The 22,444-nt window shown below is 38.5% G+C and overlaps 2 protein-coding genes across 2 annotated transcripts in view; both read right to left on the reverse strand.

Moving 5' to 3' along the window:
* CMYA5 (cardiomyopathy associated 5) overlaps positions 1 to 13,509 on the reverse strand; it is an 81,318-nt gene extending 67,809 nt beyond the window's left edge. Inside the window, exon 1 of the mRNA XM_004678437.2 lies at positions 13,299 to 13,509. Within this exon, the coding sequence (XP_004678494.1) occupies positions 13,299 to 13,447 (149 nt within the window). The 5' untranslated portion in view covers positions 13,448 to 13,509. The remainder of the gene's footprint in view (positions 1 to 13,298) is intronic.
* Positions 13,510 to 16,455: 2,946 nt separating this feature from the next.
* The window catches only part of PAPD4 (PAP associated domain containing 4), a 43,876-nt gene continuing 37,887 nt past the window's right edge, over positions 16,456 to 22,444 (reverse strand). Inside the window, exons 13-15 of the mRNA XM_012721761.1 lie at positions 21,595 to 21,686; positions 19,598 to 19,677; positions 16,456 to 17,888 (exon numbers count right to left, since the gene is read on the reverse strand). Of these exons, the coding sequence (XP_012577215.1) occupies positions 17,814 to 17,888; positions 19,598 to 19,677; positions 21,595 to 21,686 (247 nt within the window). The 3' untranslated portion in view covers positions 16,456 to 17,813. The remainder of the gene's footprint in view (positions 17,889 to 19,597; positions 19,678 to 21,594; positions 21,687 to 22,444) is intronic.

Genomic DNA, 22,444 nt, shown 5'->3' on the forward strand with positions numbered 1-22,444 from the left:
GCAGAGCTGAGCAGACTGTATAACATGGAAGGCATGTGTTTGATTCTTACTTCTGATAGAACCTTAAAGTAGAAAATTTAGGATGTCTCACAAAGACAAACACCAGAGAAGGTAGGGATGATTAATGAATCTTAGGCTAAACTTGGCTATGGAAGAATCCAGGAATCTAAAGTGGGGTTAGAAAAGATTATCAGCCAGAGTATGTGTGTGTTGGGGGTGGGTTATTGATTTTAGAAGACCAACCCAACCCCTGAACCCAAGGTGTTAATTTTCCATCTCAGAAGACTAAAAAAATACTCCTTGCTCAAGTAAAATGCAGTTCTTGTCCTTTTAAGACTCCTCACCTGTGTCTACGCAGGTATCCTTTTCTTAATCCCTTCCAAAACTGCAGTTTCTTGTCATTTAAGATTGCTTGTCTGTGTCTACGCAGCTGTCTCTTTCCCTTTTTCTTTCCTCAATAAACTTGCTGTGTGCTTGTGAATGAGGACACTTGCTGAAATCTTTCCCAGAGAGACCCAAGAATCCCACACACCAAACCTCACCATCTAAGCCACACAGCTTACACCTTTGGTTACTGCTTGGAGACTTGGAGGAGACGTGTAAGAGATACTTGTGAGAAAGACATGGGGGAGACAGACGTGTGGGGAGGCTGCTCCTCGTGCATAAGAGACAAAATGGCAGCAGTATCCTGACTTCATGGTGGCTTGTTTGGTACATTTGCAAATGGAATCTCTTCTTAGGTGTCAGCTCTCTGGAATCTTCTTACAAGTTTCTGTGGTTCCCTCTCAGAAAGTACCTTAGTCTTGTGGCAAGCTTTCAGGCCTCAGCAGCTCCACTTCAAACTAACCCTGTTTGGCTGAACATTTGCCCACAGGGGAATGGGAAAATTTGGGAATTTTATTAGAAAACTATTAGTATCATTTCTCTCTTCTCTCTCTATGCACACCAACTCTATTAAACATTTTTCATACTAAGAGTTTCCTTAGCCTCTGTGTGGCACCTAGATGAACCTCATTCCAAGCATTCTTTAAGTGGGATTTCAGGGAGCCCCTTAGTTGCATACTGACAGTCTTACTTTATAATATTTATGAATAGTGCTATAGACATTGGTGTATAAGTTTTTGTGTAGACATATGTGTTCATTTCTTTGGGTTTATACCTTGGAGGGAGATTACTGGGTCAGATGGTAACTGTTTGAGGACTGTTTTCCAAAGCAGTCACCATTTTACATTCCCACCAGCAGTGTAGGAGGATTCTGATTTTTCCATATCCTCACCAACACTTATTATTTGTCTTCCTAATAGGTGTGATGTGGTAGCTCTTTGTGGTTTTGATTTGCATTTCCCTGATGGTTAATGATATTGAACACTTTGATGGAAGCTTAGAGTAAACAAATTTATATGGAAGTTTTCACAGGGTGAAAAAAACAAAGACTGCAGGGGTGGGGGGATAGAGAGGGGTGGGGGTGGGGAGGAAGGCATAAATAACAATTCATAAATGTAAGTGGCTATGGAAGTTTCCAGGAATCTGAGGAGGGTGCCAAAAGGATAATCAGTTGAGAGAACCAACCTAAACTGGCCCAAGGACAATAAGTTCCACAGGCATTTTCCTCAGTAAATTTCCTATGTGCAGCTGAAGGGAAACTGTAAAAACTTTCTGAGAGGGACACAAGAACTGCATGTACTGAATTCCATCAATTTCATGTGCTTAATGGTCATAAGTATATCTTCTTTGGGAAAATGTCTTACATTCTTTACCCATTTTAAAATTGCATTGTCTTATGATTGAGTCGTATAGCTCACCAGTCCAGCTGTAAAGCATGGTATTAAGGGTTGTTGCTGGCTACCAAAACTTACTTTTCCATACTGTTCACAATTCTATGAGCTATCATTACCCTTTGAAAAGTCATTTTCTTCTTCTATTTTGGCAACTCAAAACCCTGACTGACATAGACTCTGGAACCCAAGGGAACTCCTTTCATCTAGAGAAAAATCACTTAGGAGTCTTTATTGGTAAATGGAAGCATCTGCTCAGTCTCAATGTTGTTAAAATCTGAGGTTCTGAATTCATGATTCTAAATTCTCAAACTATGCAACCTCAATCCAAGGGAATTTACAAGATTAACAAGTAGAAACTGGCATGTTGAATGACATGTAGAAACTGAAGCAGAGAGAAATAGATGGGAAATCAAGAAAAGGTTGTTACTGATGGCCATTTTACTGTAAGTTATAGTAGGCCACTAATTATTGTGAATTATTCACATGATTAAACCTGGTTTTCTGATGCCAGCATACCTTTTTCTGGCTTGGTGCTGCAGACACTGTGTTACCTATATTTCTCTGCCAACCTACAGTGGTATTCAGGGACTTTAGCAGTAGCTCTAATTCTATCTGCCAATTTAACTACACATTTGGTTATCAGGCAACTTTTTAATTCGTATAACAACACTGCTAACTTTGCATCTGCATTCTTCCCCTATCTTACCCCACCTTTTGTATCCTGGAGTCTCTAAGGAGTAAGGAAAAGAAAACTTCTTCCTCCTAAATTTATGTGTCACCTGAGAATCTGGAGAGAGTTGTTTTCTGTAGCTCCCTGGATGATATCCTTAGTTCACTCTCCTGAGCATGTTAGACTGAGGCACAGCTGTACTGCCAGCCTGACCTGGTGTCTTCTCTAAGTATCCATTTTCCCCTTTCTTGTGTTGTTCTCCAGGAGAGTAACTTAAGAGTCTGTATGTGAAGGTGTAACAGGGTAGTCCTCAGGAAAAGGGGAGGTTCCAGGTCCCCCCCCCCCATCCAAAGGAGAGTGTAGCTGAGCAGGGAGGAGAAGCTGGAGAGGAGACTGGAGAAGGAAGGAAGCAGGATAGAGAGCCAGAAGGAGGCACATGAACAGAGAGACATGTGAAGAAGCTGTGCTTGCTTTTTGGTCCTGGGCTGGGTAAAACAGATGTGGGTGAGACCAGTGGGGAGGTTGCCAATGCAGCTTTTATCTTGGCTTTGATTTTGTTCTTATCCTCCCAGACTTGTTTACCTGCTTTTGACTCTTTTCTATGTGTTCCTGCTGGAAGGTGCTTTAGGCAGTGGCAGGCTTTCGGGCCTTGATTTAGGGCAATCCTACTTGGCTGAATATTTACCCACGAAGGGATGGGTAACTTTGAGTGTTTGGTTTAAAAACTATATTATCTGTTTTCTGTGATGCACACTAATTGTATTAAATAAAGTTCCTTTTCATTAAATGAAGGTCTTATAAGTGTTTATCTGGATGTGGCAGATGGCAGAACCTGTCTAGAGCGGGCAGGTTTGGGAGTTTGGGGGTACTCCTCTCCCTGCCCTCTAACAAAAGGATTTGTTCAAAAGGGGACCCAATTTAAAACAATACTGATAGGCTTAGACCCTCTCGAAGGTGTTTACATTTCTGTAAATCATAAATTTCTCTATTTGATTTGCACTTTGACAAACTCACTGACTACATAGTTCTCATTCTCTGTGCCCTTGTTTTGGCACCTAAGAACAAGATGATTTGTTAAAGAGTGTGATGACATGGATAGTGTAGGTCCAAGAGAAGGACATCCGAGATCCTGGGTTTTTTTTTAGGATCATTTCTTAGGCACTGACTGTGCCAAACAGTGTTCTAGCTGCTGGAGATGAGCAGAGCAAAGCAAGGCCCTGCTTCCATCGAGCTAGTAGTGAGAATAAACAAACAAAAAGATATCTTTTAAGAGAGTGGTATCTTCTATGAAGAGCAAGATGAAATGGTGACTAAGAGACAGTGACAGACTAGAAGAGAATGAATATTTTAGGCAGGATGGCTCAGGAAAGCCTCCTTAAGAAAGTGACATATGTGGGTCCTCCCTGGTGGCACAGAGGGTTAAAGCACAGCACTAAGAAGTTAAAGCCACTCCAGCATGAGTTCGATCCTGGCCCCGGAGGTGACCCACATGGAGCAGCAGACCTCTCCTGACCTGCCCGCTGCTCGCCTCAGCAGTGTATTTTGTCAGTCAGCCTGTTCTGCTCCACACTCTGTCTTTTGTGAATCCTCTCACCACCCCTACACCTCTGGCCGTACCCCAGTTCTGTATGCATAAATAAAAAGAAAGTGACCTATGCACAGAAACCTGAATAGTGAACTTGGGAGAGAAAACAAAGGTCTGGATGCAGCAACAAGCTTAGCGTGTGGAGGTTCAACAAGAGCCCAGCACAGCTGCAATGTAGTGCAATGTACTACCTGGCAGAGCGGCCTGATGAACTGAGAGGGACACAGGTCCAGGCAGGGTCTTGAACACTGCGATAAAGATGCAGAGAAGTTAAGTGTCTTGCCCCAAGTAGAGACAATGCCAGTAAGAGACAATGCTAGAATAGTAATCCAAGACTTTTCAATGCTAGCAAGGGTTTTCTAATGCAGTGTAATCTGGTTTATGTCCAAAATAATGCTGGATGAAGAGGGAATTTATTAAAGCCCTTCTTGGAGATACCAAAACCATGAACAGCCCAAGACAGCTGTCTCCCTCCCTCTCTTCTCATACACTCTTCAAAAAAAAAAAAAAATTAGATATGAAAAGTTCAACATACACTATGTTATATCTCACACAAATTCAGTCTTTTAAACAGAGGGTCTGAACTTTATAGGTATTATGATAAATACCTATTACTTATCACATGATCCCATAGAACAAGTAAAAAAGTTATTTTGGTGTTGTTATGTCTGACCTTGTCCAGTCACACTGGATTGCCTAATGTCTATTTTTAAACACAAGTCTACTCTTCCTATTATACATTTAGGAAACTTAATACAGCTAACTTGTTGGTCAGGATTAGCTACTACATATTTTTCCTGGGTCTTTTATACTTTGTATTTAAAGTTTAAAGTAAGCCGAAATGATAATTTTAAATAGTAAATTGATTCTCAACTAAAACAGACCAGACGTGTGTGAAATACTGAGATGAACACTAAGAGTTCAGCACTGGGTCTGCCACTATACAATTATAATAGGGTTAGAATCCCAGCATACTACTTTTCTGAAATTAGGCACTTTATTCATTACTGCAAAGCTTCTACTTTCTCTTTCATAAAATGGAGATTAAAACAATGTCCTCATAGAACCATTGAAAAAATAAGTTACAGTAACCACTGACTGTACTTAGAATAGAATAGCTGTTCCTTGAGTACTGTTTGCTCCCTTATTTCCTCTGGGTTCACTCATTAGAGAGATAAGTGGGTCAGGGAGATGAAGTCTCAGGCCCCTTTCAGGGTAAGGATCATCAGAAGCTAGGCTTTTCTACCAGATGTGGACTATAGGGTGAGGAAACCTTTTGCTATAGGGAGATGGAGAGACTAGCAGAGCAGACTCAGAGACTGAAAATTCCCAGGGCCATTTACAAGAGGATTCCAGGGCCTGGAACTTGAGGGGTCCCATGGACCCCTACCTCAGATGCCCAAGCTCAATTCACTTTACCAGTGCCTTTGCTTTAACTACTGGTGAGATTATTTAATACCTACCCTCCTTTCCAAAGACTAGCTAAACTCTGGAGATTAGAAATTCTGCTTCCTTCGCTTACTCCATATTTACACTGGCACACAGTAGGCCTTCAAAATTTGCTGAATGAATGAGTCTCTCTTTGATAGTAGGTACATTTCTGAAATTGGTGGTGTCAAGGTTTGAACTAAATAAACCACTCCATGGTACAACTGCCTTAATACCCATTTTGTTTGCCAAGCAGCCTGCAGGGACCTTAAATTGGCACTAGCCTCCTCATGCCAACAAGCCCAAGCCTGAGATAACAGCCTGCAGTCACAGGCAATTGTCAGTTCCAGATAAGGCCTCCCCAGCAACTCTTGGGATCAAGTTTCCCCCACCTCATAGTGCTTTCCCTTGGTGTATCTCTCTTATAAGACCTCCTGGAAGTTTACCAAGCTCCCCCTTTTTAGTTTGAATTAATCAGCCCAGTCTTAGTCTGGAAACCCCTGAACACCCAACCCTAATAACATGTGTCCCAAGACCCACTTCACTGTGCCTGGACTCAACCTGCAGAACCCCTCTAGGTATGCTGTGCACTAAGACCTGTGAGGTATGAAGTTCTCAATTTCACTGTTTCTTGTGGTCTGTTGTTGAATTGTGGTTTACCACCCAGCGCCCTGCACTCGACTTAACAAATGTTAATTTAACAAAATCATAGGAGGAGGAAATTAGTTTTATTTACTATTCAACAATTTTAAGTGCCCTAGTGAAATCAGCTATTAAGGGGAAATCTATAGTGAATGTAAATTTCTGTTTAGCATGTGGATTGTTTTTGAACAAAAGTATATCCAAACTAAGCAAACATAGTAATGATTCCACAAGAGGACTTTGAGCATTTGGAGTTTGGTCAATCAAAGAGTAGCATTGACTAATCTTCCCACATAGCTTGGACTTCCTCAGATTAGGATGTGGAATTTTTTAACTGAACGCACTCCAGTTTTTCTTAATAGCAGTTTTCCTCTGGGCAGAAACAAAGCCTATTCTCATCCTTCCAGCTATGATTTGGCTCCAGGGTCAGTCTAGGGGAGGGTTTCCAACAAGTGACAGAAGGTGGCAATGGTGACCACAGACATCCTAATTGAACAATCCCTCTGTACTTATCACTGTTCCCTCCCAGCTACAATGCTCCCAGACAGAGCATGGTCAATCCTTGGTAAATGAAAGGTCACCAATCAATGAAATCCTACCTAATCTAAAACTTTCAAAATCCCAAACTGGTTTTTTTTGCAGGTATCTGGATAACTTAACATTCATTCACTCATTCACTTGTTCATTCACACAATTCATCTATTCATCCAGCAAATAACCTCTGTCCTGGAAATTCTGAGTGGTTCTGGATGAGTAAAGTTTAGACAGAACCACAGTTAGCACAACAGCTGAAACCAGGAGGTAAAGGAATATCTAATCATATGATGTGCCTTATTAACATTCTACCTATTTGTAGTATCATTTTGCAAAACCTTTCTAAGTCTCAGTTTAAGAATTTACAATTGAACCTTGAACAACTCAAAGTGAACCCCCCCCACCTCCAGTCAATAAACCAAACAATGACTTCATAGCTCACTGTTGACAAGAAACCTTGACAATAACACAGTAATTCATACTGTATGATTTTGTATATTATATATAGAATATACTCTATCCTTACAATAAAGCATGCTAGAGAAATGTTATTAATAAAATCATAAGGAAAAAACATTTATAGTACTCTACTGTATTTATCAATACAAGTTTGTGCCATTTACAAGAAAACCCATGTATAAGTCAGCCCAAGTTGCTCAACGATCAGCTGTATGTCTTTCCCTATTCCTGTGTGAATGATCTTAGGGTAGTACTTACAATTTATTGAAGTTAACTACCTCCTCTCAACAGACTAAAAGTTTCTTGAGACAAGCAAATGTGTTATCCAATCGCAGTTATGCTGCTATTGCCTAGCACAGGGCCTTGACTACAGAGCTCATTATCAATGGGTAGTTCTGTGGATTCCAATGAAGCTATTAAATGGTCTGTACTATTGGGTATGGTAGCCTCTAGCACTTGAAATGTAGATAGGCAGAGTGAACTATATAGCATATCAAATTACAAAGAATATGCAAAATCAATGACATATTGAAATAATGCTTTAGATATTGAGCTAAATGAAAAATATTATAAAAATTAATTTTACCTGCTTCTGTGTAATTTTTTAAAATGTGACTATTAGAGGCCCTTCTTGGTGGTACAGTGGTTAAAGCACAGCACTGACAATCCAAAGCCGCTTCCGCATGAGTTCGATTCCCACCTGCCCCGGAGGTGACCACATGGCGTGGCAGACCTCTCCTGACCCATCCACTGCTCCCCTCAGCAGTGTGCTTCGTCGATCTGCCTGTTCTGCTCCCCACTCTGTCTCTGGTGAAGCCTCTCACTGCCCCTGAGCCTCTGGCCTGTACCCCAGTTCTGTATGCACAAATAAATAAATCTTTAAAAAAAAATGTGACTATTAGAAAATTTAAAGATATATATGTGGTTCACATATTTTTATTGGATAATTATAGATTAGGCCAAAAAATATTGATTAAGATACAAACCATGACCGATGTCTTATACCTGCTCATCTATGTTTTCTTGGTAGAAAACCAACATAACTTGGTTATATTGCTTGAAATGAGCCAAGGTTTTCATTTAGGCCTAGGCTCAGAATAGACAATTCAGGAACCTTAGGACAGATTCTGTTTTTGCAAAATTTTATCAGTCAACATGTCCAACATTTTAGTAGGTTTGCTGTCTTCAAGAAAAACAATTTCCAGCTCTTGCTATATTTCCCTATACTGAGTCAAAGTCTTACCAAGGGCATGTACTATCCATGCAACCAACATTTAAATAGCTCTTCAATTGCTTGCTCCAAGGGCCTCCTCCCTCAGCTGCTGGCATAGATAGTAGTCACTCCTTTAATCCCCCAGCTCTTTCCACTGACCTCAAAAGAGGGTAGGCTCAAATAACACACTTGTCACAGCACCTAGGTAAGCACAGCAGTGGGAGATATCATATAAATAGATATATGGAAACAGAGTGCTCTGTACTGATAATGAAAACCATTGACAAACTCCCTTCACCTTTCAGAAGTTTTGTTTCCTGTGATATAAATTATAAATGTCACTGATAGTTTTAATTCTATCAGTTTAGACAGGCCTATTATATAAAGACTGTCAGAACTGCAGTTGGAAAAATCTGTGGCAAAAATCCTTTGTGCTTGAATAGTGTAATTAAAATTGAGCAACAGAAAATGATCCAAAACAAAAATATTGGAGACCGTCTAGGTGATCTGTGGGAAAGGCTGTAAAATTTGGATTTCACTGGGTACAGTTAGAAAAAGCAAAAGTAACACGTTCTGTTTATCTTCTTTCATACAGGAAACTGTGAGTTTGAAACATTTAGAAATGCATGGCAACATTAGGTGCTTAATATATATTAACTGAATCTATGAATGTATAGGTACCTACTACTTAATGGAATACTGCAATCCCCATGTTTTCCTTAATTTTTTTTTTCAAACCCCAAAAAGTATGGTAGACAGATCATGGCTTCCTATTTTACTCAAAGTACAATCTGAAGACCTGTCCAAGGTTTGCAACTCAACTATCTCTCAGATTCATCTTTGACCACTCCCCTTCATACCTGCCCAACTACAGCAACCTGACCACCTTTGTGTTCTTCAAACAAAATGTGACATTCCTGTCTGTCTCAGTGTTCCTGTACCTGACTTCCCTTTGGGATTCTCATTTGTTCAGTCTTTGTGCAAATGTCACTTGATCCGACAAGCTTTCTTCACCACCTTATCCAACAGAGCATACTCCTCCTCTGTGTTGTTTCCTTATCACTTACTGCCAACTCACATATTACCTATCTTTTTATTTGGCCACATTTTATCTTCTTGAACTGGAAAGTCACTTCCAGAAAGGCAGGTATTTTGTTCTCTTGTATGCCTTGTGCCTAGAAAGCATTGGCACTTAGTGGGAGTCAATAAACATTTATAAACAAACAAATGTTGGACTAGAGTCCAAACACCTGGATCTAGTTCTAATTCTCATGTTAAAGTTATGTGATTTGGGGCCCTCCATCGTGGTGCAGCAGGTTAAAGTGCAGCACTAAGAAGCTAAAGCCACTTCAGCATGAGTTCAATCCCCACCCCGGAGGTGACCACATAGTGTGGCAGACCCTTCCTGACCTGTCCGCTACTCCCCTCAGCAGTGTACTTTGTCAGTTGGCTTGTTCTGCTCCCCACTCTGTTTCTGGTGAATCCTCTCACTGCCCCTGCACCTCTGCCCCCAGCTCTGGATGCATAGATAAATAAATCTTTAAAAAAAAAAAAGTTATGTGACTTTGAACAAATGTCCCCTGACAGAGTTTCTCTAATTGTAAAAGGATTAGTTGGAGGGTATTTCTAACACAAAAATCTTTTTGACATCTACCCACTATAAGCCTTCCACTTATTTCCTTAGGATAGAACATCCTACCCAGAGGGAACTTGGTGAAATTACTCCAATCCTTCTAGGCAGAATGGATACCAGAACTCCCTAGTAGTGAAATGCTTTGTACCTTTTCTTTCCTAAATCTCTTAAGATAAGTTAATGAAATAATTGTGTTATTCTGTCTCCACCTAAAATGTGAACACCTTGAAAATAGTAATGAATTCTTAGCTATTTTTTAAAGCTCCAGGTTCTTGCATGATCTGGGGCAATTAGTAGGCACTCTCTAAATGTTAGGGAGAGAATGAATATAAGAAAACCAAAGTAGAAAAGGCCCATTATTCAAATACTGAGATCATCATTCTCCCCTTATTGATGAGTAGTGGGCAGAAAGCAAAGCTCGGAGCACTTTTAACTCACATTCATTTAATTTACCTAATCCTACAACCACCTTATGAATTAGGAACTATTACTACCATTTTACAGATAAAACAATTGGGCTCAGGGATGACAAGAAATGTGCCCATGATAAAAGGGCTAACAGGATTCATATGCAGCCTCTTTATGCCACATATCATATTCCTTTTGTAATAGGGTGGTCCCCAGGAAAAGGGGAAGTTCCAGATTCCCTGCTCCACCCAGAAAGGTGGAGCTGAGAAGAGAAGAGGAGGAGTCTGGAGAAGAAGGAAGCAGGATTGAGAGCCAGAAGGAGACCTGAGGAAGCCACATGGAGCAGAGGGAGACATGTGAAGAAACTGTGCTTGTTTCTTGGCCCTGGACAGATTGAAACAGATGTGGGTGAAAGACCCATGGGGATGTTGACTATGGCAGCTTTTCTTAATTTTGATTTTGCTCTTTTCCTCCCAGACTTGTCTGGCCAGTTCTGAACCTTTTCTATGGGTTCCTGCCAGAAGGTGCTTTAAGTTTGTGGCGGGCTTTCAGGCCTTAATTTGGGCCAATCCTTTTTGGGTTTACTTTTATCCAAAAAGGGATGGGTAACTTCAGGTGTTTGATTTAGAGATTATATTCTTTGTTTTCTGTATTGTATAGTCATTGTAGTAAAGTTCCTTTCCATCAAAGCACTTATGTCTTGTATTGATGCGGTGGATGGCAGAACCTATTTAGGGCAGGCAGGTTTGGGGGTTCAGTGGTGCCCCTCTCCCGGCCCTGTAACACTATCTCCTCAGTAAATGACACAAAATGCCAGTTTTCTCAATTGTATCAGGACAGTCACTTCATAGTATTGCTTGAAAGGATAAACATGAGAAAGCTCGCAATCATTTAACAGGGAAACAAAGTGGCACAGAGTGAACAGGCTTTCATTTAATTATAAAACTTTGGTAGAAGAGTCCACAGAGGGAATAAAGAATGAGACATTTTTACCTTCCACTTTCTAGAGAACGTTTTAACTTTAACTTTTTAGTCTCAGAACAAAGAACGTTAAGCCATATTTTAGTCTGATTAATGAAAAACACTTGAGGTAGAAATAATTTGGGGACTCCAGTTCCCCTAAAAGTTCCTCCCTATTCATGCCTCTCCACCTCTAGTCATTATTCCCTTTCCCATTGTACCCACCCTCGTTTAACCTTTGACAGCCTCCTTTTTCTCTGCTACTGCCTCCTGACAAGCCCTCCCCAAACCTGATCTGCCTGTCAGGCTAATTTTCCAACAGTCCAGTAAATTCTGTTCAGAAGTTCCCTCAATCTGTATTACCCATGGCATCAAATCCAAACTAAATGTGATAGTTTTTAAGGCCTCCCTGCCATCTACCTCAAGTTTCCCTCTACCCTATTCAATCTACCCATGCCCGTCTGTCCCTCCCAGCTGTAACTAGAGCAGACTGAATTTGACAGCAGATACATCCTATCCGTACCTGAAGATCTGACCTCTACCAAGGGCAATACAATCCCAAAGAGGGGCTTTGAGTCATTGTCAACTACTCAGAATTTATTGTAAATGAATTTTTACATTCTCCGAGGGGGAAGTTTTTGATTAACCAAGGATAGGAAGCTCCTGGACATCATTAAGAGGGAAAGGTTTTAAAGGTTGATGTTGACAGATTGCTCCCCTTCCCAATATCACCCAATAACAAGGGTCCCTCATTATTTTCCTCAGTTATGGCTGCCTCAACTTTCTGCGGTTCTATTCAAGTCTTCCAGACACTCACAGCTCTACACTATCCTCTGACTTTTCACTGTATACAGGGTCTTTCCTGTTAGTTTCTCTCATATTTTTGGCACAAAACCTCACTTCCTCTATAGCTTCCTAACTTTCTTTAGTAAATCTTAGGGGGCAGAGATTGTTCCTACGTCACACCTGATTGTTGCTTAGTAAATATGCTTATGATTGCAGACTTATCTGACAGACATTTCATCTGAATCCACGTGGGTTATTTCAATGTCAGCTGTTGGCTTTGGGAAGCAGTCTTTTTAACTTTGGGTAAGATGAGCGGTCCAAAATAGTGCACCTCGATCTGTCACCTACAAATCCTCGTTGTTGATATTAATAGATTTGGGACGGGACATCAATGACAAAACAAACAAAAATACTAAAAGAAAAAAACCAACTCCCAAAAGCAAAAACATATATACTCTAAGAGAACAAGTTAAGTAGAAACCCCCGAAGAGTTGATTCCAACTATTCCCATTTTAGGGTCTACAAGATGGAGCAGAACCATGAATTCATATATAGCATTATCTATAATTGCATCCATGGCACTAAAACATTTGGAATCAGGAAGGTAAAAAAAAAAAAAAAAAAAGGCAGGAATTTAAAAACAAGGGTTCGGAAGTCCTAGTTCTTTACTCCAAAGATATCACAGGCCTACTGTAAGCTATATCTTACTAAGATACAGTAGCCACCTGGCGTTAGGTGTCCAGCCGACCTTCAGCGTTTGAAGGGTTGAGTGGCCTTCTCTGCTTCCACCCCCGCTCTGTACCCAATTCTCTCTCTGCTCAGGCTTCTCAAGATTGTTCCTTTAGCCAAATGTAAGTTTTCAGCACATTTCTGTAGTTAGGTGGGACTTTTAAGAAAATCCCCAGGAATAAACCAGAGCAGCCCTGGCAGGGAGGTGGGCTGGTGAAAGGAATGGTGAAGATGGATGGGGTGGGAGGGCAATAAACTTCATGGCTGCAGGCGGACCTGTCACTCCAGCTGACACCTCAAGTTCTTTACTGTGGCAGCGCCCCTAGAGAGAAACTGCGTGAGGGAATAACTCTAGCATTTAAAAAGGAAAAGAAAGGGCGCGCAGGGTTTCGCTGGGAAGCACCTGTCTCCAACGCCGCGCTCCAGGCCCCGGCGTGGCTTACTCAGCAGGGGCCTGAGGAGGGTCACGCTACCTGGCGTCCGGCTCCTCTTCCGACTCCGCGGCCGTCTCGTCACCCTCCCCCTCGGACTCCTCCTCGCTCTCCAGTCCCCGGGTCGCCTCCTCGTCCTCGTCGGAGCCGACGAAGCTCTCCACGGCGTGGTTGCTGTCGCTGCTCGCCATCGTGCTTCTCCCGGGCCGGAGCCGGAGCCGGAGCCGCCCGCGCCGCGCCTGGTGTTCTCCCTCTGACTGCGCCTCGCGACCCGCCCGGCGCAGTTCTGCCCGGCGCTGCGACTCGGGTTCCCGGCCAGGGGGCGGGGGCGGGTGAGCCCCGAGACTTTAAATAGAAGGCGTCAAAGTTTCGCCACGGAGCTTCTCGGGCCGCGGCTGTTTCTCCTCTTCCCCGCGCGTCTGCCAACTTCTCCCGAGCCCTCTCCGCCCTTTTAGGTAAAGCTTTGGCGGGCCTTTCTAGCATCTGGGATCGCCATTGAGGGGCAGAGACTCTTCAGGCTACACAGGATTGTTGAAAGGCACCCAACCCCGCCTTTGCCCTGGGTGGGTTTGCTAGGCTTTTTTATTTCTAGCCAACGGATTACGTTTCACTGAGCAGAGGGGTAATTGAGGCACCCTACTAAGGGTCTCATTTTGATAATGTCCTGTGGTAAGTTTAACTGAAACATCGGTTTTAGTTAAGATGAGGAAACAGAGGCTCAGAAGAGTCTGGATAGCTTGCTGACGGTCTTGCTGCTGGTAAAGTGGCCCAAAGGGAAGAAACAAAGCTAGGTTTGCTTTTTCTTAAGCTCAGTTTTGAACCAGTGCTAAATACCGACACTCTAAATTTGCAACTCAGTAAATTGTGTATTTCTTCCGTCACTGATGCCTGTATTGTTCATTCAGCCTGGAAACTTTTATCTCCGTAACCTTAACCCTTAAAGAGGTATAATTTTCCAAAATCAAAGGCAAATTGACCAAAGGCAGTTTTGTCAGAAACTCAGCCCAAATGCCCTACCTAGGCCACTGGTTGGATCTCAGGCCCAAGCTTACAAAAACCTCCATGGCTTCCTATTGCCCAAGAACTAAAGCCCAAGTTCCCTGGTAAAATAAATGCATAACCCACATTTTACCTGTTTGGTATGTTTAAAAGCCAGTAATTCCCAACAATTTATCAAGTCACACCAGTGCCTTCCTCCAGACAGCCTCATCTCACCTTTTATTAACTGGTATACTTTTATTCAGGTTCACTGTTGAAAGGTCACCCAAGAAATACATGGGTTCCTGGGAACCTAGGGTGGGTGTGGACAGGAGCCTTGAAACTTGTCCTTGCCTTTATCTTCCCATACCCAAAAAAAAACAATTGCTTCCTCTCACCTTCCACCCAGCTACACCCTGGCCCCAAGACTTTATCTCTCACATACTTGACTGAATCCCAGAAAGCACCCAGGCCCCAGCCCTTATCTCCCACATACTTGCCCTTAACTGCCAGACTCTGACCTTCTGTGGGGGTCAGTGAACCTTGCTGGCCAGCACACCAATAAAGGCTCCTTTGCTAGCCATTCAAAGTGCCTGCACTCTTTTTATGCCCTCCTCTTTGTGCTTTTCTCTAATAGGGCTGCTACTCCTTTCAACCATCTTTCTTTGAATCACAAGAAAGCTCAGTAACCCTCTTCAGGTTCCAACATTATCCTATATTCCAATCATTTTTGTCCTTTTCCCTCAGTACATTTGAAAGTCACTCATTTTAGTTACAGCAACCCCTCCATCTTTAGATGCCTTACAAGTCAGCAAAAGTTTATGACACAGTAAGTAGGTGCTTAGTGAATGTTCCCTGAAGACAGACCAGACCTAAGTATGTACAAACAGGTAGAGATAATTTTATAATATGTAAAAGTGTTCTCTTTGTGAGAATGATTTTATGGCAGATTTTAGAACAGTTAACATTTTAAGTTACAGCAACATCTATTCAGAGAGCTGTTAAATGTGACTGTAAGTTAGACAGTATTTACCAGCTGCACAAGGTTGTGTGCAGGCATTAAGTGAGCAAATAGAAAACTGCTATATAGTTATGATACAGTACAGAAGCTCAACTAGTGGGCATAAAAGGGAAGGCAGCCAGGGGCCAACTCTCCACAATTTATTCATTCTCGATACAAACTAAGCTTAGCTTTCCCATTAGTAATCCCAAATGACTGCTCACCGAGGGGAAAAAAAAAAAACTCAATCACAGTTCTGGGAATGTTAAGCTCTAATTAAAACTACCAATAGCCACTCTATTCCTCCCATTTAGCTAAAAATTTCTTAGGAATACTAACTAAAACAAGTAAGACTGATTTACAAAGATCCTAGTTCAAATCATGCAAAATTTAGAATACAGATTGCACATTTTTAACACTCTAATACTACCTTGAGTAACAACACATGTAAATGTATAGAGTGGTGAGATCAACACAAATAGAAATGTAAAAGAATGTGTTATTCACATAGTAAATAAATCATATTGAAAATAGTCTAAGCTTTTTCATATTAATAGCCCACTTTATGTGACACAAATGGCTGTCACAAAGTACATAATTTAAGGTTTAAGACTACTGACTTAGTATTGGGTGTACGTTTATTAACTGCTGATCTATTTTGTAAAGCAAAACCGCTGAAAATAAGCAGCAGTAACATAGGTGAGGTTACTGAAAGCAACAAACATAGTTGACAGTGAAGGAATCCACACAATGGCAAATTCTGGGGTTTCGGGAGGAAATTAATAATACTGTACAGATACAACAACTAACATTCTTACCCACCCCTGAGAGCTGGACATTATTATAGTATAGTATTATTATAGGTTACTATCACTATTATTTATGATTACTTGGTACCACCACTTATATGTTATACTTAATACATTCAGATAAAGAAATGTTATGCAATATATAACATTTTTTTAAAAACTTCAAAGAATATAAAAAGCTTAATTGCTTAAAAAATAACATCAATAATTTGAAAGTTCACCTATATAAAAGATTTATTTTTACGAATACCACAAAAATTGGATATTGATGTGCTTACTGGTTTTACCAATAATGATATGATTTCAAGATTCTCTGTATGATCTAAATAATCAAGGATGGTAATTAGATTTGGTTCAGTTCTAAATAATAGTTTTCACACATACACAAATACATGAATATTTCCATATATAAACTTTATTCATTTTTGATATCATACAAAAATTTGAACTTAACGAAGAAAATGAAAATATGCACCTTTTACATGTCAAAGAAAAGCAAAATCTTAGCATTTGGATTGGTCTGCAAAATAACCAAATACATTAGAGGTACAAACTGTGCTACAGCAGGTCTAAAAGAATTTGTACACAGTCCTTTTGAAAAAGTTAAAATTGTTTTCAGGTAACTCTTTATAGTTAAATTTACAAGCATTTGGCCAATTTACAAATATTTACATAAACCAAAACCAAACTAGCTTCTTTTATTTAGCAGCCACCACTATGTCTTCTTGTGGAAAAGAAATACTAAAAAAGGTTATCTTTATAAACATTAAGTTTTTATTTATAGAATAATTTTGTTATGTCTTACCTAAAACATACCATAGTGGCTGACTGCCTAAAAATTCCAGTTCAGGTTAAATCCTATAAATGTACACACACAAGAAAATCTAATTCTATCAACAGGATATACTCTTAACTTTGATCTTTCAGGTTCCGTTGCTTCATGTTGTTACACGGAAAGTAAAAGCCAGAAAACAAACATAAAGCAAAGTGCACATTGCACTAAGCTATCATAGAGCACAGGGAACTGAACTTCAAAATGTCTACACTGAACTGATTCTTCAAAATAGTGCACTAATTGCTGTATAATACAGTTAGTGCTCATATTACTACAGTGCAAAGTGTAGCTGTTTCAACATAAATTCAAAGCGATCTTGAGTACATCAAAAGCATATGAGGTACGAATGAAATGTTAGGATAGACACATCCAAGGCTTCTGTCTACCCTGGTGAGTCAAATGTAGATTTAAGGCATCTGTTCAGTATTTCATGCCTCTGCAGTGATTTCACTGAAATAAAAGATTTTATTTTGCTTCAAGTAACTGAACAACTGATTTAAATCTTCACTTTACTAGAACAGACTCACAAAAACTTATTCACTGTGGGCTGTATTTAAATACAGATGAATCAGACTCTTTCCAAAATTCCACAGATCTCTTCATAGCATGTAGTACAATTAATCGAAGTTATATCAAAACTTTTGTGTTCAGTTAATTCCGCCAAAAATATTTCATCTGATCTCCTGAAAATTCATGCCATAATATCACTAGTCATCAATGTAAACATTTTCAAAAATACATCTTTAAATCAGAGGGTTTTATTAGGAAATGTCATAATAAAATATGCAATCTTTATATAAGTATGTCCATTTAAAAATAAAACATGAAAACAAGAAGAGCAATTAAAAAGAAACCATGATGGAGGTAAACAAAATGTATTGATGTTACTGTTGTTCTTTATTTCTCAGAAAAATTTATTAAGAAATAGAGGCCAGTTATCTTTTCAGGACAGCAGTTCTTAAAGGTAGTATACTGTTCAAATCTCTTTTGTTTTTCAATCTGTGCCATGACTGGAAAAGAAAGAAAAGTCATTCTTAAAACTTAAGATACCTATGCAACAAAAACTGAAGGTACACTAAACATGGTTAGTAGTGATTTTCACTTAAAATTTTAAGTGATTTTTTTCCCCTGGTTTTTAATCTCCCAAATTTTAAACAAAATACAAGCATTTCTGGTATCAAAATAAAATGTTATTTTTAAAAACTACACCTGTTTGGTTCTAATTTATTAATAAAGAAGTGAGGCTACAGGTAATCATTACTAGATTTTTTAACTAAAAACAATATGTATATTACCATGTAGTATCTAGTAGCAGTATGTAGAGAATACACTATAAGAAAGCACTGTAGGTTATACTCTAGAAGACTAAATAGAATTTATAAGAATAAAAGAAACAAATTCTTGTACTCAAGCTAAAAATCTGGCCCACTATGTGGTGACTGCAGATCTTGGTAGTATGTTTTCACTTCAGTTATCCACTTGATGAAAATTACTGGTTTTACACTAAACAATCTTAAACAAAAGCTCACTCATCAATAAGAATATAGTAAGGTAGCAATGCTACTTTTAGAGCTCTCAATTTAAACTAATAGACAAAATTTTCTCTCTTGAGTATTTGTTTTGCCCTACAAAATTGCTTCCATTAAAAATTTTTTATTGTGGCCCTTCCTGGTGGCGTAGCGGGTTAAAGCACAGCACTGAGAAGCTAAAGCCGCTTCGGCATGAGTTCGATTCCCGCCTGCCCCGGAGGTGACCACATGGCGTGGCAGACCTCTCCTGACCCGCCCGCTGCTCCCCTCAGCAGTATACTTCGTCGATCTGCCTGTTCTGTTCCCCACTCTGTCTCTGGTGAAGCCTCTCACTGCCCCTGAGCCTCTGGCCTGTACCCCAGTTCTGTATGCACAAATAAATAAAAAAAAAAATTTTTTTTTAATTTTATTGTGCTTTACACATTAAGAGGGTATAAGATGGACAGTTTGTAATATGGCACACTTATATTTTTAATTATCACTATACTAAAAGTCCACTTGTTTATCTAGGTAATGAAAATGTAAGCCTCTAAAATGATCTTCACAGTTCTCTGATCTTTCTCTTCTGTGAAGCATTCTCTCCTGTATTTCTCATAGTATATATTTCTAACCAACACATTTCTATACTGTACCATGAAATTTCTTGAAGACAGCACCTTATCTAGCATAATCACTGATAAACAAACTCATATGAAGGACTATTAAGTTAGGAATAAATTACATTATATATACACATACATATATATGACTTTATATAATATAAATTGCATACATACAAACTTTTTAACTTTTCAAAATATAAACAAAGATAAAATGGTGCCCTAGTTCCTTGGTACAGTGGCATATCCAGAAAAAAAAAGTTATGGAATAAACATCAATTTTCTTCTTAGTCTGTAATAAATTCCTCAATATTTTAAGGAGGGAAAGGAGTACATTATTTTATTCACAAACTTATGGGACTATAATACACTCACTTTAAAAATGCTCATTTTCATTAAAGTAAAATCATGTGAATGAAAAGCAAGCCAGAAGAAATGTATCTAAATTGAAGTATCAAATTTCCTACTATGCCATACTAATGGCTTCACCATACAGGAACCAGGGCTATTCTGTAGTATAATATAGAACTTTTCTCATTTTCTAAACATTAGTTCACTAATGATTTTAAGTTAATCTGATACACTGCTTACCTTTAAAAACTGATCCTTGATCATGTCAAATTTCTGCTTTTCATGCACAGCTCTGGCGGTATTTGTTCCATCAAAAGGTTCTACAATGATAAATGCATGTATAAACAAATTATTAAAAACTGAAAACTTCAGTTGTTATTTAGTTGAACTAAATCACACTGCCAATATTCAACAGTTTCTGCCCAACAAAACAGCAATGTCATATGGTTCAGCCTATTATTTATTAAATTGATGCATACAGAAAAGTTTTATATAGCTATGAGCTGTCTAATATAAGGTTGGTAAAAATCAAGTGAGAGGATAACTAAGAAAACCAGCCTAGGTATGTTTAACCTAAATTTTAAAAGTGAGCAAGATTTTGAAGAAGTATAGGTCAAAACTTCCCTTAAGAGAATAAAAATAAGATAAACAGTTATCAAAAAGAACAGAACAGGGGGTTCTCAGGTGGCACAAGGGGTTAAAGAGCAGCACGATGAAACTATCCACACCAATGAATGTAGAGATTTAACACTGGTAAGAATAAAAGATAATGCAGTTAAAACACAAGTGAATGGTTGTAGGAAAAGGAACAATAAGAACTAGTAACCTGAATGTGAAATTTGTCTGTGAAAGTAGAGGAAAATAGGATAGCAAGTAGAGAAGCACAGAAACAAAGAATTTTTATTTGTAAGTGATTCCAATGTATCCACCTTTCTCCTCACTTACCTTCCACCCATAAAATAAGAAAGGAAGTCATCTAGAGAGTCATATAGTGTCAATTAAAAAAAGAGGACAAGGAGACTGAAAATGAAGTAAGAAAAGGAGAGTAACTGAAAGCTTTAGGAGTAAGTTAGGACAGATGAAATAATGCTTCTTATTTTCAAAACACATCAATCCACTAATGTTTCCAGAGTTAATCTGATGTATTGATACTTAAAAGTAAAAGTATGAGAGTTTTTGGCAGTAGACAAAGTACTCAAAGTGCCATTAGGGTCAAATCAAGAGTATTTTTAAGGACAAAAAAAGCTTAAAGTGTCCATTAAGAGAGGGCCTAGAGAGAAAAAACTGAAGTCAGAGAGATAAAAGGTAACTGAGGACAACAACCTGGGGAAAAATAGAAAATCTGATCAAGAAATTAAGTTTATATTTGTCATATAATCTCAGCAGGGCCATAATAATAAAAAAAAAAAAACCCTTTCTCTCTTGTTTAGTTAGGCAATCTTTAAAAGGAATTTATATCACTTTTAAAATCCAATAATGTCATATGCCAAACTACTGGATTATATCACGCAATAGTACTTTACAAAAGTCAGTATTTAATATTCAAGAGAATATTCATATAATTAATACACACCAGAAGTACAATTTAGCAAATGAAACACCAAAGTCATATATTCACAAATTCTTAAGTTATATATAATACATGATATGCTATAATTTGGAATTTTCCAACATCTGTGGGATCTCAACCCTTTATTCTCTTTTACCTCAAGTTTTACAAAAGTCATCAATTTGACATCAGGAAGAACAATTCTGCCTCTTGAAGTCAGTTTCCTATCAACCCAAAGAAATATTCAACTACATGTAAATTAATTTTACTGAAAAAAATAGCTTCAGAGAATGACTTTTAAATTAAAATCAATTTCTTACCATTAAAAAAAATAGCTTGTACTGGATATCAGTATTTTAAGTATAAAAGGCTCATTTTGACTTAAGAATCACATGAAAATTATATTTTCTTCCACCTGTAACCCATTAAGATTAAGTAGCAACTATAAGCATGAGAGAAAGACTGCTGAAATCTTACCGAGGAGGAAAGACTAAATAAAACATTTATGTTTATTATTTCTCAAAACTAAAGAATTTAAAATGATATTAAAATTAAAATTTTATAGCTAAAAAACTTGTAAATCTTTAGAACATAAATGTTACTTCTAATTGAAACATAAGATGAAATTATTCAAGTAATTCTGTCAGTACCGTGACAGTAACTATATGGTTAGGTTATAGAAAGCTACCTTCTACACAAATGTATTTATTTCTCCATTCAATGCCATCAGGCCTCGGAATGGCTTTGGCTTCACGAACTGAAATCATTTGACTGTTCCAGCTATAAGAAGAAAAAAACAATGTTAACTATTTTCATAATTTTTCTTTTATTATTTTTATTTTATCAGTAGAAAGGCCTATTCTTATTTTTTCATAGTATACTGAAACTTGCCTTAACCCTCAGCAAACAATTCCTCCTTTTTCCCCCATTCTCTACTGTTTTCTCCATAGCATTTCCATTCTAACAATTTGATTATTATGTTACTATTTATGGCATGTCTCCTTCTAGCAGAAGAAAAGATGTAAGAAATAGAAGTACTATTTTTACTGCTCACATAATGGCTGGGTGCATACATACATGCTTGCTGAATATACGAAGTAATATGAAAAAAAAGAAAATGTTAAGCAAAAATTATAAAAACTACCTTCATTGTTAATAACCCAACAAGATTTTTTATTCTCCTTATGCTATTTTCTGACATCCATTTTAATAATTTAGTAAAAAAAAACCTTGAAATTTTCCAAAAGCAACAAGAAGATGCTGGTCTAGGAAGACAAAATAAATACTCTATAGACTGGCATTGCTGTAACAGACAATTGTGTATCTGATGTAGTAGTTAATATATAAATTAAGTTTCATTCAAGTAAAGAAATTTTATCAGCATACCTTAAGTTAAATGATCCAGTCCAGTTTGTACTAATGTAACATTTAAAAAAAAATTTTGTAATAACTATAATTGCTGCTCCAAATACAAGAAACTCTAAAATGAAGGACCACTCAGTTTATATACAAGAAGAAAATGATTGAGAAACAGCTGA

This window comes from Condylura cristata, unplaced genomic scaffold (genome assembly GCF_000260355.1).
Source record: "Condylura cristata isolate star-nosed mole 26May11 unplaced genomic scaffold, ConCri1.0 scaffold00007, whole genome shotgun sequence".
Lineage (NCBI taxonomy): Eukaryota > Metazoa > Chordata > Mammalia > Eulipotyphla > Talpidae > Condylura > Condylura cristata.